Source organism: Pseudopipra pipra, chromosome W (assembly GCF_036250125.1).
Source record: "Pseudopipra pipra isolate bDixPip1 chromosome W, bDixPip1.hap1, whole genome shotgun sequence".
Taxonomy (NCBI): domain Eukaryota; kingdom Metazoa; phylum Chordata; class Aves; order Passeriformes; family Pipridae; genus Pseudopipra; species Pseudopipra pipra.
The window spans coordinates 12,386,612-12,405,077 of record NC_087580.1 but is presented as its reverse complement, the minus strand read 5'-3'; the positions used below and the strand labels follow the sequence as shown (position 1 = coordinate 12,405,077).

General features: G+C 56.9%; 2 protein-coding genes and 1 long non-coding RNA gene across 4 annotated transcripts in view; all 3 read right to left on the bottom strand.

Annotated features, from left to right (window-relative positions):
- Window positions 1-18,466, bottom strand: part of LOC135406163 (uncharacterized) — a 396,593-nt gene that overhangs the window by 363,371 nt on the left and 14,756 nt on the right. The window contains exons 2-3 of one of the 2 annotated variants that reach the window (XR_010426183.1): window positions 4,248-4,339; window positions 4,077-4,178 (exon numbers count right to left, since the gene is read on the bottom strand). This is a non-coding gene — a long non-coding RNA (uncharacterized LOC135406163). Of the gene's footprint in view, window positions 1-4,076; window positions 4,179-4,247; window positions 4,381-18,466 lie in introns of those variants that run through there. The other variant, XR_010426182.1, reaches the window with a different exon arrangement.
- On the bottom strand, window positions 2,331-3,494 carry LOC135406101 (PHD finger protein 7-like). Its single transcript, XM_064640653.1, has 5 exons — window positions 3,287-3,494; window positions 3,052-3,165; window positions 2,800-2,918; window positions 2,555-2,650; window positions 2,331-2,444 (listed from the first exon to the last, which is right to left on the bottom strand). The coding sequence occupies exons 1-5, from the start codon at window positions 3,409-3,411 to the stop codon at window positions 2,422-2,424; spliced, it is 477 nt and encodes a 158-aa protein (XP_064496723.1). The 5' UTR covers window positions 3,412-3,494; the 3' UTR covers window positions 2,331-2,421.
- LOC135406291 (G2/M phase-specific E3 ubiquitin-protein ligase-like) lies at window positions 4,701-7,184 on the bottom strand. The gene is made up of 4 exons (XM_064640712.1): window positions 6,759-7,184; window positions 6,507-6,625; window positions 6,017-6,358; window positions 4,701-4,840 (listed from the first exon to the last, which is right to left on the bottom strand). The coding sequence occupies exons 1-4, from the start codon at window positions 7,181-7,183 to the stop codon at window positions 4,701-4,703; spliced, it is 1,026 nt and encodes a 341-aa protein (XP_064496782.1). The 5' UTR covers window position 7,184.

Genomic DNA, 18,466 nt, shown 5'->3' with positions numbered 1-18,466 from the left:
TGTCTGAACATGGGGCTCCTCGGGATGTCCCGAGGAGACACGAGAGCAAAGTAGGGCCTGGAGACACCCTGAGGGCAGCTGGGCGCCCAGGGCTGAGGCAGGCCTGTGTCCCCAGGGACACCCTGCCTGTTCCTGCCTGCGTGGTGGCTCCCTGGGACCCGTTGCTGGGGGCAGGTGCACTCCTATCCTGGCGGTCACCGTCCTGACGGACACTGGCCCACCGTGGGCCACTCTGGCCAAGATCTTGGAGGACTTTACCAACCTGCTGCAGTAGACAGTGCTTCCGCTGCTCTGCAGAAGGCCCCCACACCCCAACCCATGGCTGTGAGTGACCACTAAAGGCCCTGGTCCCCTCCCGCCAGCCCTGCAGGCTCTACCGGCCCCTCACGGCTCTGTTTGCTCCTGCAGTCGTCCTCCAGGAAGGCTGAGTCAGAGGAGTTGGCTGACGAGCCCGACATCGAGAGCCATCAGGGCTGTCCAAATGTGGGGATGTCCAGGCTACTGCTGGAAGGGCTCGCCGGGCTGTCGCAGAGAGCTGAGATGGTGAGCAGGGCGGTGTGAGGGGCAGCCCTGTCGGCAAATGGGGGCTGGGGCTGTGTGGAAAGCAGTGGCCTGGCCTGGCCTGGGACTCACAATGTGGGGTGACTGCTCCAAATGCCCTCCCTGCCATGGTGGGGCCTGGGGTGGCTGCCTGGGGAGCTTTCCTGGGGTCTGGGCAGGGCACAGGTCTGATGTCCTGTCCCACTTGGCAGGTTTTGGGAAAGGTCGATGGGAAATCTCTGGATGGTGCACAGTGCAGTTTTTGCCTCCAGGGCAGCGAAGCCCAACCCGCAGCACTCATCGCTCGCCGTCCTCTCCTGCGCTCCGTTGCCCAGGACCCTCCCCCGCTCGGGCCCACGATCATTTCTGTGCCCAAGTTCCGCACCCGCGCTCCCCTCAGTGCCAGAATGTTCCTGACTCTTTTCCCGGGCTCGCGGCGCTCCCTCGTGCCCAAGCGCCGCCACTCCAGCGCCGACCGCGGCCGTTCCCAAAGCGCCGGCCATGTGCGGGGAGAGCGGGAAGGCTCGGGGTGACTGAGTGCGGGGGCTGCCCCGGGCAGAGCTCCCCCTGTGATCCCAGCGCGCTCCCGGCGGGCAGTTTGGAGCCAGGCAGCCATTCCTGCGGGCTCTTAGAGCGGGAAGCGATCGCCGCTGGGTCACAGCCCACAGATGTGCCTGGGGAAGAGGCTGCCCCGGCAACACCACCATGCACGGGCAGTGGGGGCCGCCCTGAGGGGAACCCCACCATGGCACCGCCGGGGCCGCCCCGCAGAGCTGGGCTGTGGCTGCCCACACCTGAGGGGAACCCCGCCATGGCACTGCCGGGGTGCTCCTGCCCCCGGGCCGCCGGCAGCAGGGACAGGACGGGGCTGCCAACACCCCGGCAGTGCTTCCCTGCCTTCAGTGCATCAAGGCGGTGGCACCGCTGGATTGCAAAACATTCCAAACATCTCCCTTGCAACACCAAGGGGAAACCATAGAATAGGAAGGAAAGGAAAGCTGTGCCAAAAGCCAAGGGGGATGAAAGGGAAACCTGAACAAGATACTACTAAGCCTTGGTCTTTGCAATAGTCTCCAATGTGTCAGGTGAAACTTTACAATGAAAATACTAAACGCTACAACATCAAAAGTGCCACTTGCATAATTTTGCAAATACATAAAAATATTTTAAAAAGCAGTCCTATACATTTATTGAAGGGATTTGATAAAGGGATTTGATACGTTGCTGACAGAACCAGTTTCACGTGTGGGATGTCCTTCGTGCTTCCTGGCTGGGGGTGCATCTCCCAGCACTTGGGGCTGCCACACGGCTCCTGTCACGGCAACTTCTAGATTGGCTGCATTCATCTGGGGTCCGACATTGGTGGCGGGACTGGTTTCGCCTTTGGGGTGTCCTCGATGCTTCTGGCCGCTGTTGCACCTCCCAGCCCTTGGTGATCTCACGCGGCTCCTGTCACGATGACTTCTGGACTGGCTCTGTGTATTGGGGGTCTGATATTGCTGCCAGAAGTGCTTTTGCTTGCAGGATGTCCCTGTTTGTGTCTGCCTGGGCCTGCGTCTCCCAGGACTTGGTGCTGGCTCATGGCTCCTGTCATGGGGACTTTGGGACCGGCTCTGTGGATTTGGGGTCTGACACTCCTGGTGGGCGTGGTTTTGCCTTCGGGATGTCCTCGCTGCTGTGTCTCCCTTGGGTTTTGCCTCTCAGAACTCGATGTGACTCGCAGTTACTGTCATGGGGAGTCCAGGACCGGCCATATGGAATGGGGTCCGACGTTGCTGGCACGAGCAGTTTTGTGTCAGGTCAGGCCCAGGACTGCTGGAGCAGGTGCTGTCCTCAGGTTCTGAGGAGCTGCTGTGGGATGAGTCTGATGTCACCTGGTTCTCAGTGCTGGGGCTGCTCATCTCCTGTGAGGGAGATTGCAGAGACTGCTCCGATGTTGCCTGTTGGGTGGTGCTGGGGTTGCTGGTCTCTGGTGCTGGAGAACTGGGAGACATCCCTGATGGCACCTGGTTACCAGTGCTGGGGCTGATGGTCTTGGGTTCATGGGAAGGCTCCAAGCCTGACTGTGTGGACAGGCTGGGGCTGTCAAGCTCAGGCTCTTCCATGGGGGCTGTAAGGGGAAGCAGGAGGGTCAAGGCCACTCAGAGTAAGATAGGCCAGAGCAGTGCCCCCAGCCCTCCTGGAGCAGACAGGCTCTGCCAAACCCACCCAGGGCACCCGCTGCCAGGTCCAGGATCACCAGGGATGTTTGCCTCTTACCTGTGCCCAGACCAGCACAGCCATCCCATTCCCAGCTGCTTATGCTGTCCCTCAGGCCAGAGCAGGGTCTGTGGGTGCCCTCAGCAGCACAGGAGGAGCACCAGAGCAATTCCCAGGGCCTAGGGAAGCAAACAGGTTCATGGAGGTGAGGACAAAGTGTCCAAAGCATGGGAGCTTTGAAGCTGAGCTCTTTTCCTGGGTCCTTCTGCTTCAAGCCCTGCAGGGCCCTGGAGGGCAGCTTTGGCAACTTACCCCTCCTCCTCTGCCTCCTGCCTGCCTCCTGGAAAAAGGCACTCACGGGCATCACAGTGCCTGTGTCTCTCTCCTAGCTCAGTGAATACATTAATGCCCTCCCATGATGGTGGCCTGAGGAGAAAAGGGAAAACTGATGAGCTCTCTCTGCCCTGGCATCGCGCAGCTGCAGGGTGTCCCTGCCTTCCCCCTGTGCCATTTCCAACTCCTGCGGGAAGCTGAACCCGGGACTCACGGAAAAGGGCAGGGCCAGGACTGCTGGGGCAGGCCCTGGAACAGCACAGCACTTGCACCCCCTGTGTTGTGAGCCAGGCAGAAGGACACCAACCTGAAGGGGATTCGGATCCCCATGGTGACCATATCCCTGAGAAAAGTGTGCCTGTTTCTGCAGATGGGGCACTGGAGGGATAAAAATCCAGAGCGCAGAGCCTGTCCCTGCAGGAGAAACACAAGCAGCCAGAGTGAACCCCTGGTGCTGCTGAGCCCCTGCTGTGCCCCCCGGGGCGACAGAACCACTCCTACTTGGCTGCAGTCCCTGTGGAACCAGGTGGTCATGCAGGCCGGGCACACCAGGGTGTTGAAGGTCTTTCTGTCCTCCACAGGCTCCAAGCAGATGAGGCATTGGGTGCCCGGCCCTGGAGTCGCCTCCACTGCCTGCTGTGGGCTGTGTGCGGGGCAGAAGGCCCTGGGGGGAAAATGGGTGGGTGAGGTGAGAAGTGCTGGGCCCTTCCCTGGTGGTGGGGAGGAGGGCACAGGAGGTACCTGTACGGTGGCATGAACTGGGTGACACAGGGCAGGTGGAAGCTCAGGTCACAGTCTGTTTGACAGCAGGCGATGGTGGCCCCACTCTGGCCACAGATGAAGCACCTCTGGAAAGAGCAGAGCAGCCCCATCAGCAGCAGCCTCAGGGCCTCCTCCTTGTCCCAGAGCTGGTTGGAAGGGCTGGGCTTTCCTGCTTGCGGTCTGGGCTGAGCTCCAGCAAACCTCGCCTGGCCCAAATCTCCCTGCTCTTGTCAAGCTCTCACCTGCTGTGCCGCCCAGGAGACTATATCTGGGATATCCCTTGGGAGAAAAGCCCTGAGTCCTCCTCAGTGAGCCGGGTGGTGAGGAAGGTGGCTGGTAAAAATCTGCAAGAAAAATGACACTTATCAGGAGAGAGTGGCAGGGACTACCTGTCAAAAAATGGAGTAACTCACCCGGCAGAACTCGTGGGCCCAGAGCCCATTTATCTGAAGGTTTTCTCCGCAGATGTCCGGGTCAGCCTCTGATCGCTGACACAGCAGGCATGCTGGAGGGAGAGAGACAATGGCCCTGGGCATGGCACCTGTGCTGCCCACCCTGACAGCCCCTCTGCCAGGCTGCGGGAGGGGCACTTTGCCCTCACCTGGCTCTATCCATCTGGGGGCCTCGTCCTCTCTGTCCGACACGGGACACGTCAGTGGTGGGTCCCTGTCTCGCCGTCCCACCGGGGAGTGGAGCTCCCAGCACTGGGTGCTCTAACACGGCTCTTGTCACGGTGACTTCTGGATGTGCTGGATGAACTGGGGGTCCAAGGCTGCTGGCGGGAGTGGTGTTGCCTTTGGGAAGTCCTGGCCGCTGTCTCCTTTGGATTTCGCCTCCCAGCACTCGGTGCTGGCGTGCACTTGCTGTCATGGGGACTTCTGCACCGGCCGGATGGATTTGGGGTCTGACGTTGCAGGCGGGAGCGGTTTCGCCTGCGGGATGTCCCTGAGTGTCTCTGCCTGGACCTGCGCCTCCCAGGACTTGGTGCTGGCACATGGCTCCTGTCCTGGGGACTTCCGGACCAAAGGTGTGGAATTTGGGCCCGACGTTGCCGGCGGGAGTGGTTTTGCCGTCGGTCAGGCCCCCGACTGCTGGAGCAGCTGCTGTCCTCAGTTTCTGGGAAGCTTTTCTGGGATGACCCCGATGTTACCTGACTGTCAGGGCTGGAGCTGCTCGTCTCCTGTGAGGGGGATTCCAGAGTCTCCTCTGATGTTGCCTGTTGGGTGGTATGGAGGTTGCTGGTCTCTGGTGCGGAAGATCCAGGAGATGGCAGCTGGGCGCTGGGGCTGGGGCTGACGGTCTCCAGTGCTGGAGAACTGGGAGACAGCCCTGGTAGCGCCAGGCTGCCTGTGTTGGGGCTGATGGTCTCACGTTCCCTGGAGCTGTCAGAAGGCTCCAGTCCTGACAGTCAGGCCATGCTGGGGCCAGCAAGCTCTGAGTCATCTCAGGAGGCTGTGAGGGGAAGCAGGAATGTCAAGGCCACCCCAGGCCCAGCCAGGATAGGCCAGAGCAGTGCGGCTCTGCCAAACCCACCCTGGGCACCCACTGCCAGGCCCAGGGGCACCAGGCCCAGGGTTACCAGGTGCTTTGCTTCTTACCTGGCTCCCTCCCTTTGGGGGCCTCCTCCTCACTGTCTGGCATGGGACATGTCAGTGGTGGGTCCCTGTCTCACCGTCTGAGCGGTGAGTGGGGCTCCCAGCACTGGGTGCTCTAACACGGTTTCTGTAATGGCGACTTCTGGATGTGCTGGATGAATTGGGGGTCCGACGCTGCTGGCGGGAGTGGTGTTGTCTTTGGCAAGTCCTGGTTGCTGTTTCCCTTTGGTTTCGCCTCCCAGCACTCGCTGCTGGCATGCAGCTCCTGTCATGGGGACTTCCGGACTGGCCGGATGGATTTGGGGTCTGACGTTGCAGGCGGGAGCGGTTTCGCCTGCGGGATGTCCCTGATGCTTCCTGGCTGGGGGTGCGGCTCCCAGCACTTGGTGCTCTCACACAGTTTCTGTCATGGGGACTTCTGGACCGGCCGGATGGATTTGGGGTCTGATGCTGTTGGCGGGAGCGATTTTGTGTGCAGGATGTCCGCAATGTTTCCTGGATGTGGCTGCTCCTGCCAGCACTCGGTGCTCTCCCATGGCTCCTGTCATGGGGACTTCTGGACCGGCCAGATGGATTTGGGGTCTGACGTTGCAGGCGGGAGCGGTTTCGCCTGCAGGATGTCCCTGATTGTCTCTGCGTGGGCCTGCGCCTCCCAGGACTTGGTGCTGGCACATGGCTCCTGTCCAGGGGACTTCTGGACCGAAGCTGTGGATTTTGGGCCCGATGTTGCCGGCCGGAGTTGTTTTCGGAGTGGGCGCTGGTGCTGGGGCTGACGGTCTCCAGTGCTGAAGAACTGGGAGACAGCCCTGGTAGCGCCAGGCTGCCTGTGTTGGGGCTGATGGTCTCAGGTTCCCTGGAGCTGTCAGAAGGCTCCAGTTCTGACTGTCTGGCCACGCTGAAACCAGCAAGCCCCAAGTCATCTCGAGAGGCTGTGAGGGGAAGAAGGAGGGACAAGATCGTTCCAGACCTGGGTCAAGATAGGCCAGAGCAGTGCGGCTCTGCCACACCCACCCTGGGCACCCACTGCCAGGTCCAGGGGCACCAGGCCCAGGGTCACCAGGTTTGTTTGCCTCTTACCTGTGCCCAGACCAGCACAGCTATCACATTCCCAGCTGGTTATGCTGGCCCTCAGGCCAGAGCAGGCTCTGTGGGTGCCCTCGGCAGCACAGGAGGAGCACAGGAGCAGTTCCCAGGGCCTGGGGAAGCAAACAGGTTCATGGAGGTGAGGACAAAGTGTCCAAAGCATGGGAGCTTTGAAGCTGAGCTCTTCTCCGGGGTCCTTCTGCTTCTAGCCCTGCAGAGCCTCGGGAGGCAGCTTTGGCAACTTACCCCCCCTCTTGTGCCTCCTGCCTGCCTCCTGGAAAAAGGCACTCATTGGCATCACAGTGCCTGTGTCTCTCTCCGAACTCGACGAAAGCATTAATGTCCTCCTCTGATGACTCTCTGATGGGAAAAGGGAAAACTGATGACCTCCCTCTGCCCTGGCATCGCGCAGCTGCAGGGTGTCCCTGCCTTCCCCCTGTGCCATTTCCAACTCCTGCGGGAAGCTGAACCCGGGACTCACGGAACAGGGCAGGGCCAGGACTGCTGGGGCAGGCCCTGGAACAGCACAGCACTTGCACCCCCTGTGTTGTGAGCCAGGCAGAAGGACACCAACCTGAAGGGGATTCGGATCCCCATGATGGCCATATCCCTGCGAAATGTGCCATCAAGACTTCTGCAGATGGGGCACAGGAGGGAATAAAGTCCAACATGCAGAGCCAGTCTCTGCAGGAGAAACACAAACAGCCAGAGTGAGGCCCTGGTGCTGCTGAGCCCCTGTGTGCCCCCCGGGGTGACAGAACCACTCCTACTTGGACGCAGTCCCTGTGGAACCAGGCGGTTTTGCAGGCTGGGCACACCAGGGTGTTGAAGGTCTGTCTGTTCTCCACAGGCTCCAAGCAGATGAGGCATTCGGTGCCCGCCTCCGGAGTCACCAACACTGACTGATCTGGTCTGTGTGCGGGGCAGAAGGCCCTGGGGGGAAAAGGAGTGGGTGAGGTGAGAAGTGCTGGGCCCTTCCCTGGTGGTGGGGAGGAGGGGACAGGAGGTACCTGTATGGTGGCATGAACTCGGTGACACAGCCTCCCTGCTTGGCACAGGGCAGGTGGAATCTCAGGTCACAGTGTCTTTCCCAGCAGGGGATGGTGGCCCCGCTCTGGCCACAGATGAAGCACCTCTGGAAAGAGCAGAGCAGCCCCATCAGCAGCAGCCTCAGGGCCTCCTCCTTGTCCCAGAGCTGGTTGGAAGGGCTGGGCTTTCTTGCTTGGGGTCTGGGCTAAGCTCCAGCAAACCTCGCCTGGCCCAAATCTCCCTGCTCTTGTCAGGCTCTCACCTGCTGAGCCGCCCGGGAGACTATATCTGGGATCTCTCTTTCGTCAATATCCCAGTCTTCGAGTCGCAGAACGGGGCGGTCAGGAGAGTTGCTGACAAAAAACTGCAGGAAAAGGACACTCACTGATGAGGAGAGAGTGGCAGGGACTGCCTGTCAAAAAGTGGAGGGAGCCCGCAGTGCAACTCACCAGGCAGAGCTTGTGGACACAGAGCCCAAATAGGAAAATTTTTTCTCCGCAGATGTCCGGGTCAGCCTCTGATTGCTGACACAGCAGGCATGCTGGAGGAGAGAGAGACAATGGCCCCAGGTATGGCACCTGTGCTGCCCACCCTGACAGCCCCTCTGCCAGGCTGCGGGAGGGGCACTTTGCTCTCACCTGGCTCCCTGTCTTCGGGGGCTTCCTGCCTGTCTTCGGGGGCTTGCTCGTGTCTGTCTGCCATGGTGATAGCAGGGCGTCTTTCCTCGGAACACCAAGGTCTCTTCCAAGGTGCTCCTCCACTGGTTCCGAGGTAGGAAACAGTGACACTGAGCCCGAGCCCAGAGTCCGGTTTTGTGCCCTTGGCCCCAGGGGTCACAGTGGCCACTGTGACATCAGCACCCTGCACCTGAAATACGGGCATGGATGGCCTCAGCCCCCCCCCCCCAGTGTAAGGCGGCCCCTTGGCAACCGAGGTTCCGAGGCGGGTCCCGAGCCCTCAGTAACCACAGAGCCGGGGCTGCTGCTGCAGCAAGCACAGGGTCAAATGCCAGGCCCTGGGGCAGCCACCAAGGACTGTTGGATGAAAAGTGCTGTTCAGGCAGTGCCACTCCAGGGCTCCAGCCCTGGCCAAGGCAAATCTCTGCTCCTGCCCCTGGCACAGGGAACACTGCCAGCACATCAGGGATGCTGATTCCCCAGCAGAGGTGCCTGAGGGCTGCAGGAAAGCCAACATCACTCCAGTCTTCAAAAAGGGCAGCAAGATGGACCCAGGAAATGACAGGTCAAATACAGTCACCTCCACCCCCAGAAAGGGGACAGAACAGCTCATGCTGCATGTCATCTCTAAGCCGGTGGAATAAAAGGAAGGGAAAATCATGCCTGACAGTCTCCTAGCCTTCTGTGCTGGAGTGACTAGCTGGGTAAGTGAGAGGAGAGCAGTGTCTGTTGTCTGCCATGACTTCAGCAAGGCTTTTGACCCTGCCTCCCAGAACACCCTCACAGGCAGCTCAGGAAGTGTGGCTTAGATGAGTGGACACTGAGGGGGTTGAGACCTGGCTGAATGGCAGAGCTCAGAGGGTTGTGAGCGTGGCACTCAGTGCTGGGGCCAGCCTCGTTCGACCGGTTGCCCAGTGACCTGGCAGAAGGGACGGAGAGCACCCTCAGCACGTTTGCTGATGATATGGGACTGGGAGGAGTGGCTGAGGCACCACAAGGCTCTGCTGCCGTCCAGTGAGTCCTGGGCAGGCTCAAGCGTTGGGCTCAGAGGCACCTAATCATGCTGCACAAAGGCAACCATTGGATCCTGCTCCTGGGTCCCATGCTCCAGAACTGGTGCACTCAGCTGCTTTCCTGCTCCCTCAGGGGTCCATGGCAGCACAGACAGGCAGTTACAGCAAACTCCCTGGTGACCTAAGAACTTCTTGCACTTCTGGAAACAGAATCCATTTTCAAACACGCAACTGGAGAGGCCAATGGTACTCTATTCGAACAATAATATAAAGAATAATTTGCTTACTATCTAACAAGATTACAACTTAGAAATTAAGAAACTTCAGGTGGAAGTGTGGAAAAGGAAAAGAAACAACTTTTTATTAACAAAATCTAAATAAACAACAAATGGTGCAATCAAAAACTTTCAGAACAAACACAAAGTCCCAATTCCCCAGGTGTGCTGGGAGAAACCTGTGGCAATCCAGGGAGGGGGGAGAGAAGGCAGGACTGTCCTGGCAGTTCAACAGCTGCTCACAGCCAGCAAAGAAGTCCCTTTTTCCCCACAGGCAGTCTTGAAAGCAGAATGCCTCGCTCTGAGATGGGTCGGTCTCTCTCTCTCAGTCGTTCTCCACAAGGTGTCCCGTGGGGAGAAAAACTTCCCCTCAGGAAAAGGGAAAGAGGTGGCCAAAAACCAGGTCCCGGACCAAACCCAAAAGGACTCCCCCAGCTCTCCCTGCGGCCACAAACTGCCCCGGGAGATCTCCCTCTCTCCCCGCTCCTGCATGTGCGGCCCCGCTGTGCCCCCACCCCGTCCCCAACAACAGGGGCAAGTGCCGGATTCTGCCCTGGGATGGGGCAACCCCGCACGGACGGACAGACTGGGAAGGAGAGGCTGGAAAGCAGCGCTGGGAAAGGGCCCTGGGGGTGCTGGTGGGTGGCCAGTTGGCCCTGAGTCAGCAGTGCCCTGGCAGCCAGGAGGGCCAAGCCTGTCCTGGGGCCATCAGGCCCAGCATGACCGGCCGGGTCAGGGAGGGGACTGTCCCGCTCTGCTCTGCCCTGGGGCGGCCTCACCTGCACCACTGGGGCAGTCTGGGGGGGCACAATGGAAGGGAGAGATTGAGCCATTAGAGAGTGTCCAAAGGAGGGCAGCGAGGATGGGGAAGGGCCCTGGGGGGAAGGCGTGTGAGGACACTGAGGGCACTTGGTGTGTTCAGCTGGAGAAGAGGAGACTGAGGGGAGACCTCACTGCAGGTCCAACTTCCTGGGCAGGGGTAGAGGAGGGGCAGGCCCTGAGCTCTGCTCTGTGTGGACCAGGGATAGGTCTGAGGGAATGGCCTGGAGTTGTGTCAGGGGAGGTTTAGGTTGGATCTTAGAAAAGGATTCTTCCCCCAGAGGGTGGTTGGGCACTGAACAGGCTCCCCAGGGCAGCGGGCACAGCACCAAGGCTGGCAGAGCTCAAGAAGTGTTTGCATGATCCTCTCAGGCTCATGGTGTGACCCTTGGGGATGGGCCTGTGCAGGGGAAGAAATTTAACTGTACTCCCCCCGAAACCAGCAAACCCTTTAGGGGCTCTCACAGAAACATCCCACAGTCCATTTGCCACCTGGAAACAGTGACTCTGAGTTCCTGCTTCCCCAGCCCCAGGGATGGTCTCCTTGTCTGCTCATTCCTCCACACTCTCTTCTCAGAGATGGCATCTTAACCAGACAAGCCCCTGGGAATAATTTACTTCTAAGTCTTCAATTCTTTTGTGGTTAATTAGACAGATCTCAGAAGTGCATTCAAAGTGAATATCTTATATTAATAAAACCATTAAAAAAGATGGGTTTTTTGTGTCCTGTTTACTTTTTTCCTGTTTTAACATTGATATCAGCAATCCCCAGTCGATATTGATCCCAAGCACCTCCTAATTCAGTCTGAATACATCAGAAAATCAGGACCCTTTTATGTCTGACAATCCATCAGACTTTATCCCTATCCCCACCCCACCATTCCCTCATCAAACCCCTGGCACTCAAAGCAGCCTTGGGCAAATCTGAGCTCCCTCCACTCAAGGCTGGACCTGCAGGTTTCAGCTCCTTGGCACCAACTCCCACCTGCTTGGCTTGGAGAAAGAGCTGCCTGAGACACAGAGGGATGTTCATTTATTGCCAGCAAACAAAACCAGAGGAAGGCACAGCTCAATAAAACCCAGAAGTCCTTCCCCTGCTGTATATTAGGTCCACATTGCCTCCAATGAAGTCCTCTTTGCACAGTAGATAGTCTTAGACCAATGGCAAACACCTTCTGTGTCAAGCACAGAGCCCAAGGTCCCCCCAGCACTCCCTGCCCCGCATTCTGTCCATATTTGCCCTTTGCACAGAGGGAGTCACACACTGAAGTCACAAGATCCCTCAGTCCACAGAGGGAGGAAAAGAGACAGTGAAAGAATTTCTGTGTTGTGCAGAGCTAAATCTGCACTCATCCCAATATTCTGGGCTTACAGGACCTTTATCAAACACATTCTGCAGCATCTCTTCACTGGGCAAACATCTGTGGGGATGGCCAGGCCCAAGGAGTGGTGGGCAATGGAGTTCCAGCCAGGGGTGTTCCCAGGGCTCAGCACTGGGCTCAGGGCACTTCAATCTCTTTCTCAATGATCTGCACAAGGGCATCGAGTGCAGCCTCAGGCAGTTCCCAGGGCGCACCAAGCTGGGGGGAGTGTTGATGTGCTGGAGGGCAGGAAGGCTCTGCACAGGGATCTGGACAGGCTGGATCCATGGGCCCAGGCCACTTGGAGGAGGTTCAACAAGGCCAAGTGCCGGGTCCTGCCCTGGGGTCACAACCACCCCAAAGCCCTGACCATGCCCTGCAACTGCTCCCCACAGCCTGTCCTGTGTCCTTAATCCCTCCTTTCCAAGGACTCTGTGGGACAAGGGAGCTCTGTGCTCTGGGTACGGAGGGAGTTCCAAGTGCCACTGGAGTGGGAACCACAACTCCTCAGGTTTGTGTTCTTTGGGAGGTCTGGAACTGGTGAGACTTAGAGACACAGAAAGTTTCTCTTCATTGCCCACAAACAAAATTTAAACACGATACAATTTATAAACATCCCAGCTCTTCCCTCAGTTTTCCTCAGCCGCAGTGACCTGGAGAATGCCCGTCCTTGATGTGCTGGTCCCACAGCCCAGGGTGCTCCTGGCCTCCCCTGGTGCCAGGGCACACGGCTGCCTCCTGCCCAGCTCCCTGCCCACCCACAGCTTCTGACAGGGCTGCTCCCAGCCAGGCAGCTCCAGCTGTGCCATGGTCAGGCTGAGTCCCCTGCAGGGGCAGACACTGCCATTTGTCCCTCGGGGATTTCAGCAGGTTCCTGCCCAGACGTGTTCTCCTCCTCCCTGAAGCCCTTCCCCGAGCACAGAGGTCTGAGAGACCTTTCCAGGAAAGACTCAGGCAGAGAAGCCAGGGAGTCCCTGAGCACCACATCAGTGTCTGCTGGAATTAAACCCCCCTCCCCATTGCACAGCAGCCCTGCCTTTCCCTCCTGCAGCCTTGGTGTCCAACACAGCCCTTGAGGCTCTTTGGGCTCTGGACTTTTCCTGCAGCCCCCAACTGCAGGGGAGCTTTGCCTTTCCCACAGTCCCCCTGCACAGCCCAGGCCATGCCCAGTAATCCCTTGTCTGTCCCTGCCTTGCTGTCCCCCCCTGGCAGCGGCTCCGTGGCCCCTTTGTGCCCCGCTGCCTCCCAGCTGGTCCCACAGCCCCCTGGGCAGGCCCAGCCCAGCACAGGAGCACTCAGGGTGGGGAAGGGCCCCTCTGTCGGGATGCCCAGGGCAGTCCTTGGCCTTGGGCACCCGGGGCCTTCCTGTTCAGCCCCTCTCCAAGCTCCTGGACAGGCCGTGTCCCCTGTGGGGCCTCACAGCCAGCCCTGCTCCAGGCTCTGCCGGGCTCTGGGCCAGCAGAGAGGCCAGGCAGGGCTGGCCATGGCCCTGGCACAGGCCCTGAGCCCAGCAGGAGGATGGAGGGGGGCCCAGCAAAACTCACCCCTAACCCTGGGCTGAGCAGCCACTGCTGGGAATGGCTGGGGAGAGAGGCTGGGGGGGACAACTGTCCTGGGCCACCTTCCTGCTCTGTTCCTGCCACCAAGGGCACAGAGCAGCCTCCTCTCGCTGGCACTTGCATGTTTTCCATCCCTTCCACAGGCCCTGGCTCTGCACCACAACCCCCCTGGGCTGAGTCCTCCCCCTGCACGCTCACACAGTGTCACAGACACACCCAGGGCTTTCTCTCCCAGCTCCTTTCCAGCCCAGCCCAGCTCCCTCCAAGCTCTCCCACCTCCCCTGAGCTCTCTCCACCCCCAAGGGCCTCTCCCCAGCACAGACCAGGTGGCTCTGGCCCCACAGCCTTGCCCAGGGCAGGCTGCTCTGGGCAGTGGCACCACAGCCCCAGCCCCTCTGGGCACAGCAGAGCTGGAGCTCCGAGAGGACTCAGCCCCAGCCGGGGGGGAACGTGCTTGGCAAAAGGGAAAGGAGGCTCCCGGTGTGCCCTGCTCTGCTCTGCAGGAGATCCTGAGAGCTCTGCAGCCCCTCCCTGCCATCCCATCACCCCAGACCAGCACAAAAGCCCCGGCCCCTGTGGTCCTCCAGAGCTCTTCCTGCTCCAGGCACAGGGCCCATCCCAAAGCTGGGGCAGCCAGAAAGCTGTTCTCATTTCCTGATCAGTCCTGCTCTGCTCAGGAAAGGAATCTCAGACAAAACCTTATTGCAGGTTCATTTATGTCACTCAAATGCAATATGAGACTCCCCAGGTAGACTAATTCTCTGGGACACACAAGATGGGGGCTACTGAAGAAGGAGGGAATGAAAACATGACTTTTTTTAAAAAGAAAACATCAAAACTATAGAAAATAAAAAAAAATGTACATAAGGAAAGATCTCATTGTTCATGGAAGTTCTGGCACACAGTGGGAGTGTCATTCAGCAAACAATATTCTACAATTCAACATCACGGACTGTTCTGACCCAAAAATCAAATCCCCTTGAGGTACACAGAGTGTTTCCCCTCCCTCTGCATCATCCACCAAGTGCACCCAAGTCCTTGAGCAGAAGCAATCCCATGGGTGAGTTTGCCTTTGCTTAAGGCAGGACTAATGCAAACTGTCCTCCCTAACATATTCCTCACATGGACCACAGGGATTTTATCCCCTTCAATGGTACAGAGAGGTTCTTTTTGGGCAGGGCCAGTTCAACTGGTAGAGTTAACTAACTAGGTTTGTGTGATGCCTTAAAGCTTTCTGGATATTTTTTTTTTTTTAATTTAAAAGTAGTTGTGCAGTAAATGTAGATGTTAATGTAGCTGTATTAGATGCAACCCTTTAGCACAGTCGTTTACACAGACCCAACCCTATGACCCCATTTGATATCAAACTTTCTAAATTCCTTTAGCGTGTTTAGACTTCTTTTCAAGGTAGAATTGTAGAAAAACACCTCTATTGAACACCATCACACCCTAGGCCTGGACAACAAGATCCCACAAGAGACAAAGCAACCTTCAAGCCCAGAACTTTGGAGGCGCTCCAAGGACTGTACGTGCTGTGAAGAAGAGAAAGATGAGGAAGAAGGGGTCCCAAAGCCCCCAAACCCAATTCCCCAAGGGGTGTGTCGGGGGCAGAACTGGGCAGAACTGGGGGGTGGAGAGTTCTGGCATTGGATGGACCATCTTCTAAAACTGTAGAACCATTGCCTGGGAGGGCACATGTCGTGTGTGTTCCCCTGGGCCTGTGGGCCTGATTAAAGGACCTGCTCTTTTGAGCTGATCTTACACACTGAATTGGCCTGGAGTTTTCTCTCTTGAGCTTACAGGATTAACTAACTGGGTGGCTTTTGCTAAATTCACGTCCCAAGGTTTGAAGGTCCCACTGCCCATTGCTTTCCAGGTGGTTTGGAACAGTCCACTCTACCATTCCACTTTCCCAGAGGCTGGTGCAGGACAGGGAATATGACCCATCCACTCCATGCTGAGCTCTCTGGTCCAGGTGTGCACAAGGTCGTTTTTGAAAAGAGTCCTGCTGTCCAACTCCAGTGTTTCTGGAGGGCCATGTCTCCAGGACTTGCTTTTCCAGGCCCAGGATGGTGCTCTGGGCAGTGGTGGGAGGCACAGGGTGTGTCTCCTGCCATCCAGGGCTTGTGTCCACCATTGTCAGCATGTAGAGCTTGCCTGGGTGGGTTTGGGGAGTGTGCTGGGATCAATCTGCCAGGCCTGCCCACATCTCTATCTCAGCCATCATCCCCCACCCCACAGGGGCTTTACCCTCTTGGCCTCTTTGATGGCAGGACATGTTTCCCAGTTCTGGAGAACCTGGCAGTTGGTGTCCAAGGTTAAATGCAGCCCTGAATCACAAGCCCAGCTGGATGTTGCACCTCTTCCCTGAGGCCCTGAGGTGTCCTGGGCCCAGCGAACCAGGAATAATTCCCCCTTGTGTTGCCAGTCCAGCTCTGCCTGAGACACTTTCATCTGGTCAGTCCCATCCCCCTGTCCATTGTTGGATGTCACTCAGGAGCCCAACTCTTGGCTCCCTGTGCATCTCCAGGATGGACTTGCACAGCTAACCTCTCTGCCCAGGTGGCAGGAGGGCCTGCCCTGATAAGGCCTAAAATGCCATCAGACAATGCCAACAGTGCCAGCTCTCCTGCAAGCTGTCTGTGAGATCTGAGAGTTACTGGTGGCACCATGGGAATGGTTTTGGTGTTGGATGATGCTCAAACCAGCCTGGTTCACCCAACTCCAAACACACATCCTGCTTTTGGAAGTTGGATGGGACAGAGAAGCTGGTAACTGGCCTGTCCATTTGTGAGGAGCAGTCAATCCCTTCCCACTAGAGAAGTCCAGCCCCCTTTCATCCAGGCAGGTTCTTCTGACACAGCCCTTCTTGGGGTAGATGCGTGGAGATTCCTGCCTTGGCTGGGGACGCCCTCCAAGGACACTCCTCAAGGCTGAGCAAAAGAAATCTCCCCATGACCGTTGGTCTGGGTGAGTTCCATCAGATCTCTACATAATAATTATTTCTTTTGGCTAACTTTAATATAATTGTTTCAATAATTGCTTCAATATAGTGCACTATCCTATCTTATACTGTACTACTAGTAGTTTTAACCTTCATACTGTGTAGTAAATAACTCTGATTAAGATCTTTTGTCTGATCATTTGTAAGAATAAATGATTCACTTTATATAAATATTCTCATTTGGCCAATCATTGAAACTTGTGGGACAAAAATGTTCCAATCCCACTTCTGTAATTCCTTAAATTTAATTTGTTGACAAAATCTGAGGTGAAGATTGGATCCCTTATTCCTTGAGGCTCTGCAGTGCAACAATGGCTCCTTGATTCCATGAGGTTGCACTGTTTCCCACCGTTCTTGGGCTCCATAAGGCCCTGCAGTGTGACAACAGCCCACTGATTCCATAATTTTCCCCAGTGTCACAATGGACCCTTGATTCCATGAGATTCCTCAGTGTCCCATTGGTTCCCTTTGGTTCCAAAAGGTTCTGGGATGTCACACTGGCCCCTTGATTCCCTGACATTCCACAGAGTCCTGGGGTCCTTTTGATTCCATGAGGTTCCACAGTGTCCCATGTTCCCTTTGGTTCCAGGAGGCCCCAGTGTATTCCAATGGCCCCTGGATTCCAGGAGATTCCACAGTGTCCTGGGGTTCCCTTGTCTCCCTGAGTTTTGGCAGTGCCCAGGGTCCCTTTGTTCCCAAGAAGTTCCTTTGTTTCCATCAGGCCCTGCCACGTCCCAGACTCCCTTTGGTTCCATGAGGTGCTGCAGGGTCACAATGTCCCTTTTATTCCATGAGGTTCTGCAATGTCCCAGGTTCCTTCGGTTCCATGGGGTTCCAGAGGGCCAAAACTCCCTGCTTCTTCTCCTTCCAAAACTTGTGGGCCCATTCTCTCCCTGCCTGGGATGGAGCCCCATTGTGTTTGTGCAGGAATGGATCCATGGCCATCCTGCCACTGCCCCAATTGAATGCTGCACAAACGTCACTGCAGGCCCGACCCTGGATGCAGGAACAGTCTGGGAACTCCAGGCCTGCTGACATTCAGCAGAGCCAGTCGGGGTCCCAAAGAGCACAAGTGATTGACTGCAACCCCTGCAGGTCTCTGGCATTGCTGGGGACAAATGCAGGAACTGCCAGGAGCTCTGCAGAGCCCTGACAGTGCCACTGCAATCCCAAGCTGCATTGCCCAGGGCAACCCTCAGCACAGCCAAGGCCACAACCCTTCCTGAAAGGTGTCCCTTCTGGGCAGGGCCAGGGGGACAAACCCCTCCATCTGTCCCTGCACATGTTGGGTCCAATTCTCAGCCCCCACTTAGGGACAAAGTCAGGCTACATTGGGTGTTTAGCTTTGCATTTGCTTCACTCTTTTGTGCTTCCAACACACACAGAACTCTGGGCAGAGTCTGCCCCCCCAAAGAACACCAGACCTGACTAGTTGTGGCTTAGAAGGGTCTCTCTAAAAACATGGCAATTCATGTCCTAGATATGGCAATTCTTTGGAGAAGGAGTTTGGGACTGAAAGAACCACAGAATGATTTGGGTTGGAAGGGAGCTAAAAAATCATCTGGTCTAAGTCCCTGGACATGGACATCTTTTACTAATTGAGATTACTCACATTCCCTGACCTTGGACAAATACAGAGATGGGGCATCCACTTCTCTGGGAACCTGTTCCAGTTCTTGCCACCCTAAATGTTAAATATTTCTTCTGATTATAAATAAAATACTCCAGTCTTTCAGTTTAAAGCAATTGCTCCATGTTCTGCCACTACAGGCCTTGGTAAAACATATCCCTGTGTTTTCCTTAGACTATGAGCACCAGGTGTTCATCTGCAAACACCTTGGAGAGTACCCAGGGATCTCCCAAGAAAAGATTTGGAGGCCTCAAGCCCATGACCACTCTGTAGGGACTAAGGAGCTGTGGGCTCCATGGTGTGGAGACTGAGGACAGTGCAGGAGTAGCCAGAGAAGGCTTGAAGGGGGGTTTCAGAGATGAAGGATCCTTTTGTCATAGCAGGAAACAGCATGAAAAATAAAGAAATACTGCCAAGTTCAGCTGGAGAGGTCCAGAATGGAAACAAAGAGAAAGGAATTTCACTCTGAGGGCAATGGTGTGATGCAACACATCCCCCAGGAGGAGTGTGGATGAGCCCAAGGCTTTGTGTGTGCAGGAAGAGCCAGGGAGGACGCAGAGATGTCAGTGCAGAAAGGTGCCAGCCAG

What these genes read in the sequence shown, in the direction of transcription:
- LOC135406291 (XM_064640712.1), bottom strand. Translation starts at nt 7,183, where the DNA reads ATGTTGGACTTTATTCCCTCCTGTGCCCCATCTGCAGAAGTCTTGATG. An exon ending in CTGTGCTGGTCTGGGCACAG is followed by an intron (nt 6,359 to 6,506) that starts GTAAGAGGCAAA and finishes TTCCCCTCACAG; the next exon opens with CCTCTCGAGATGACTTGGGG. An exon ending in AAACCGCTCCCGCCTGCAAC is followed by an intron (nt 4,841 to 6,016) that starts GTCAGACCCCAA and finishes GGAAGTCCCCAG; the next exon opens with GACAGGAGCCATGTGCCAGC.
- LOC135406101 (XM_064640653.1), bottom strand. Translation starts at nt 3,411, where the DNA reads ATGGTCACCATGGGGATCCGAATCCCCTTCAGGTTGGTGTCCTTCTGC. An exon ending in TCCTGGCCCTGCCCTTTTCC is followed by an intron (nt 3,166 to 3,286) that starts GTGAGTCCCGGG and finishes TTTTCTCCTCAG; the next exon opens with GCCACCATCATGGGAGGGCA. An exon ending in GACCATCAGCCCCAGCACTG is followed by an intron (nt 2,445 to 2,554) that starts GTAACCAGGTGC and finishes TCTCCCTCACAG; the next exon opens with GAGATGAGCAGCCCCAGCAC.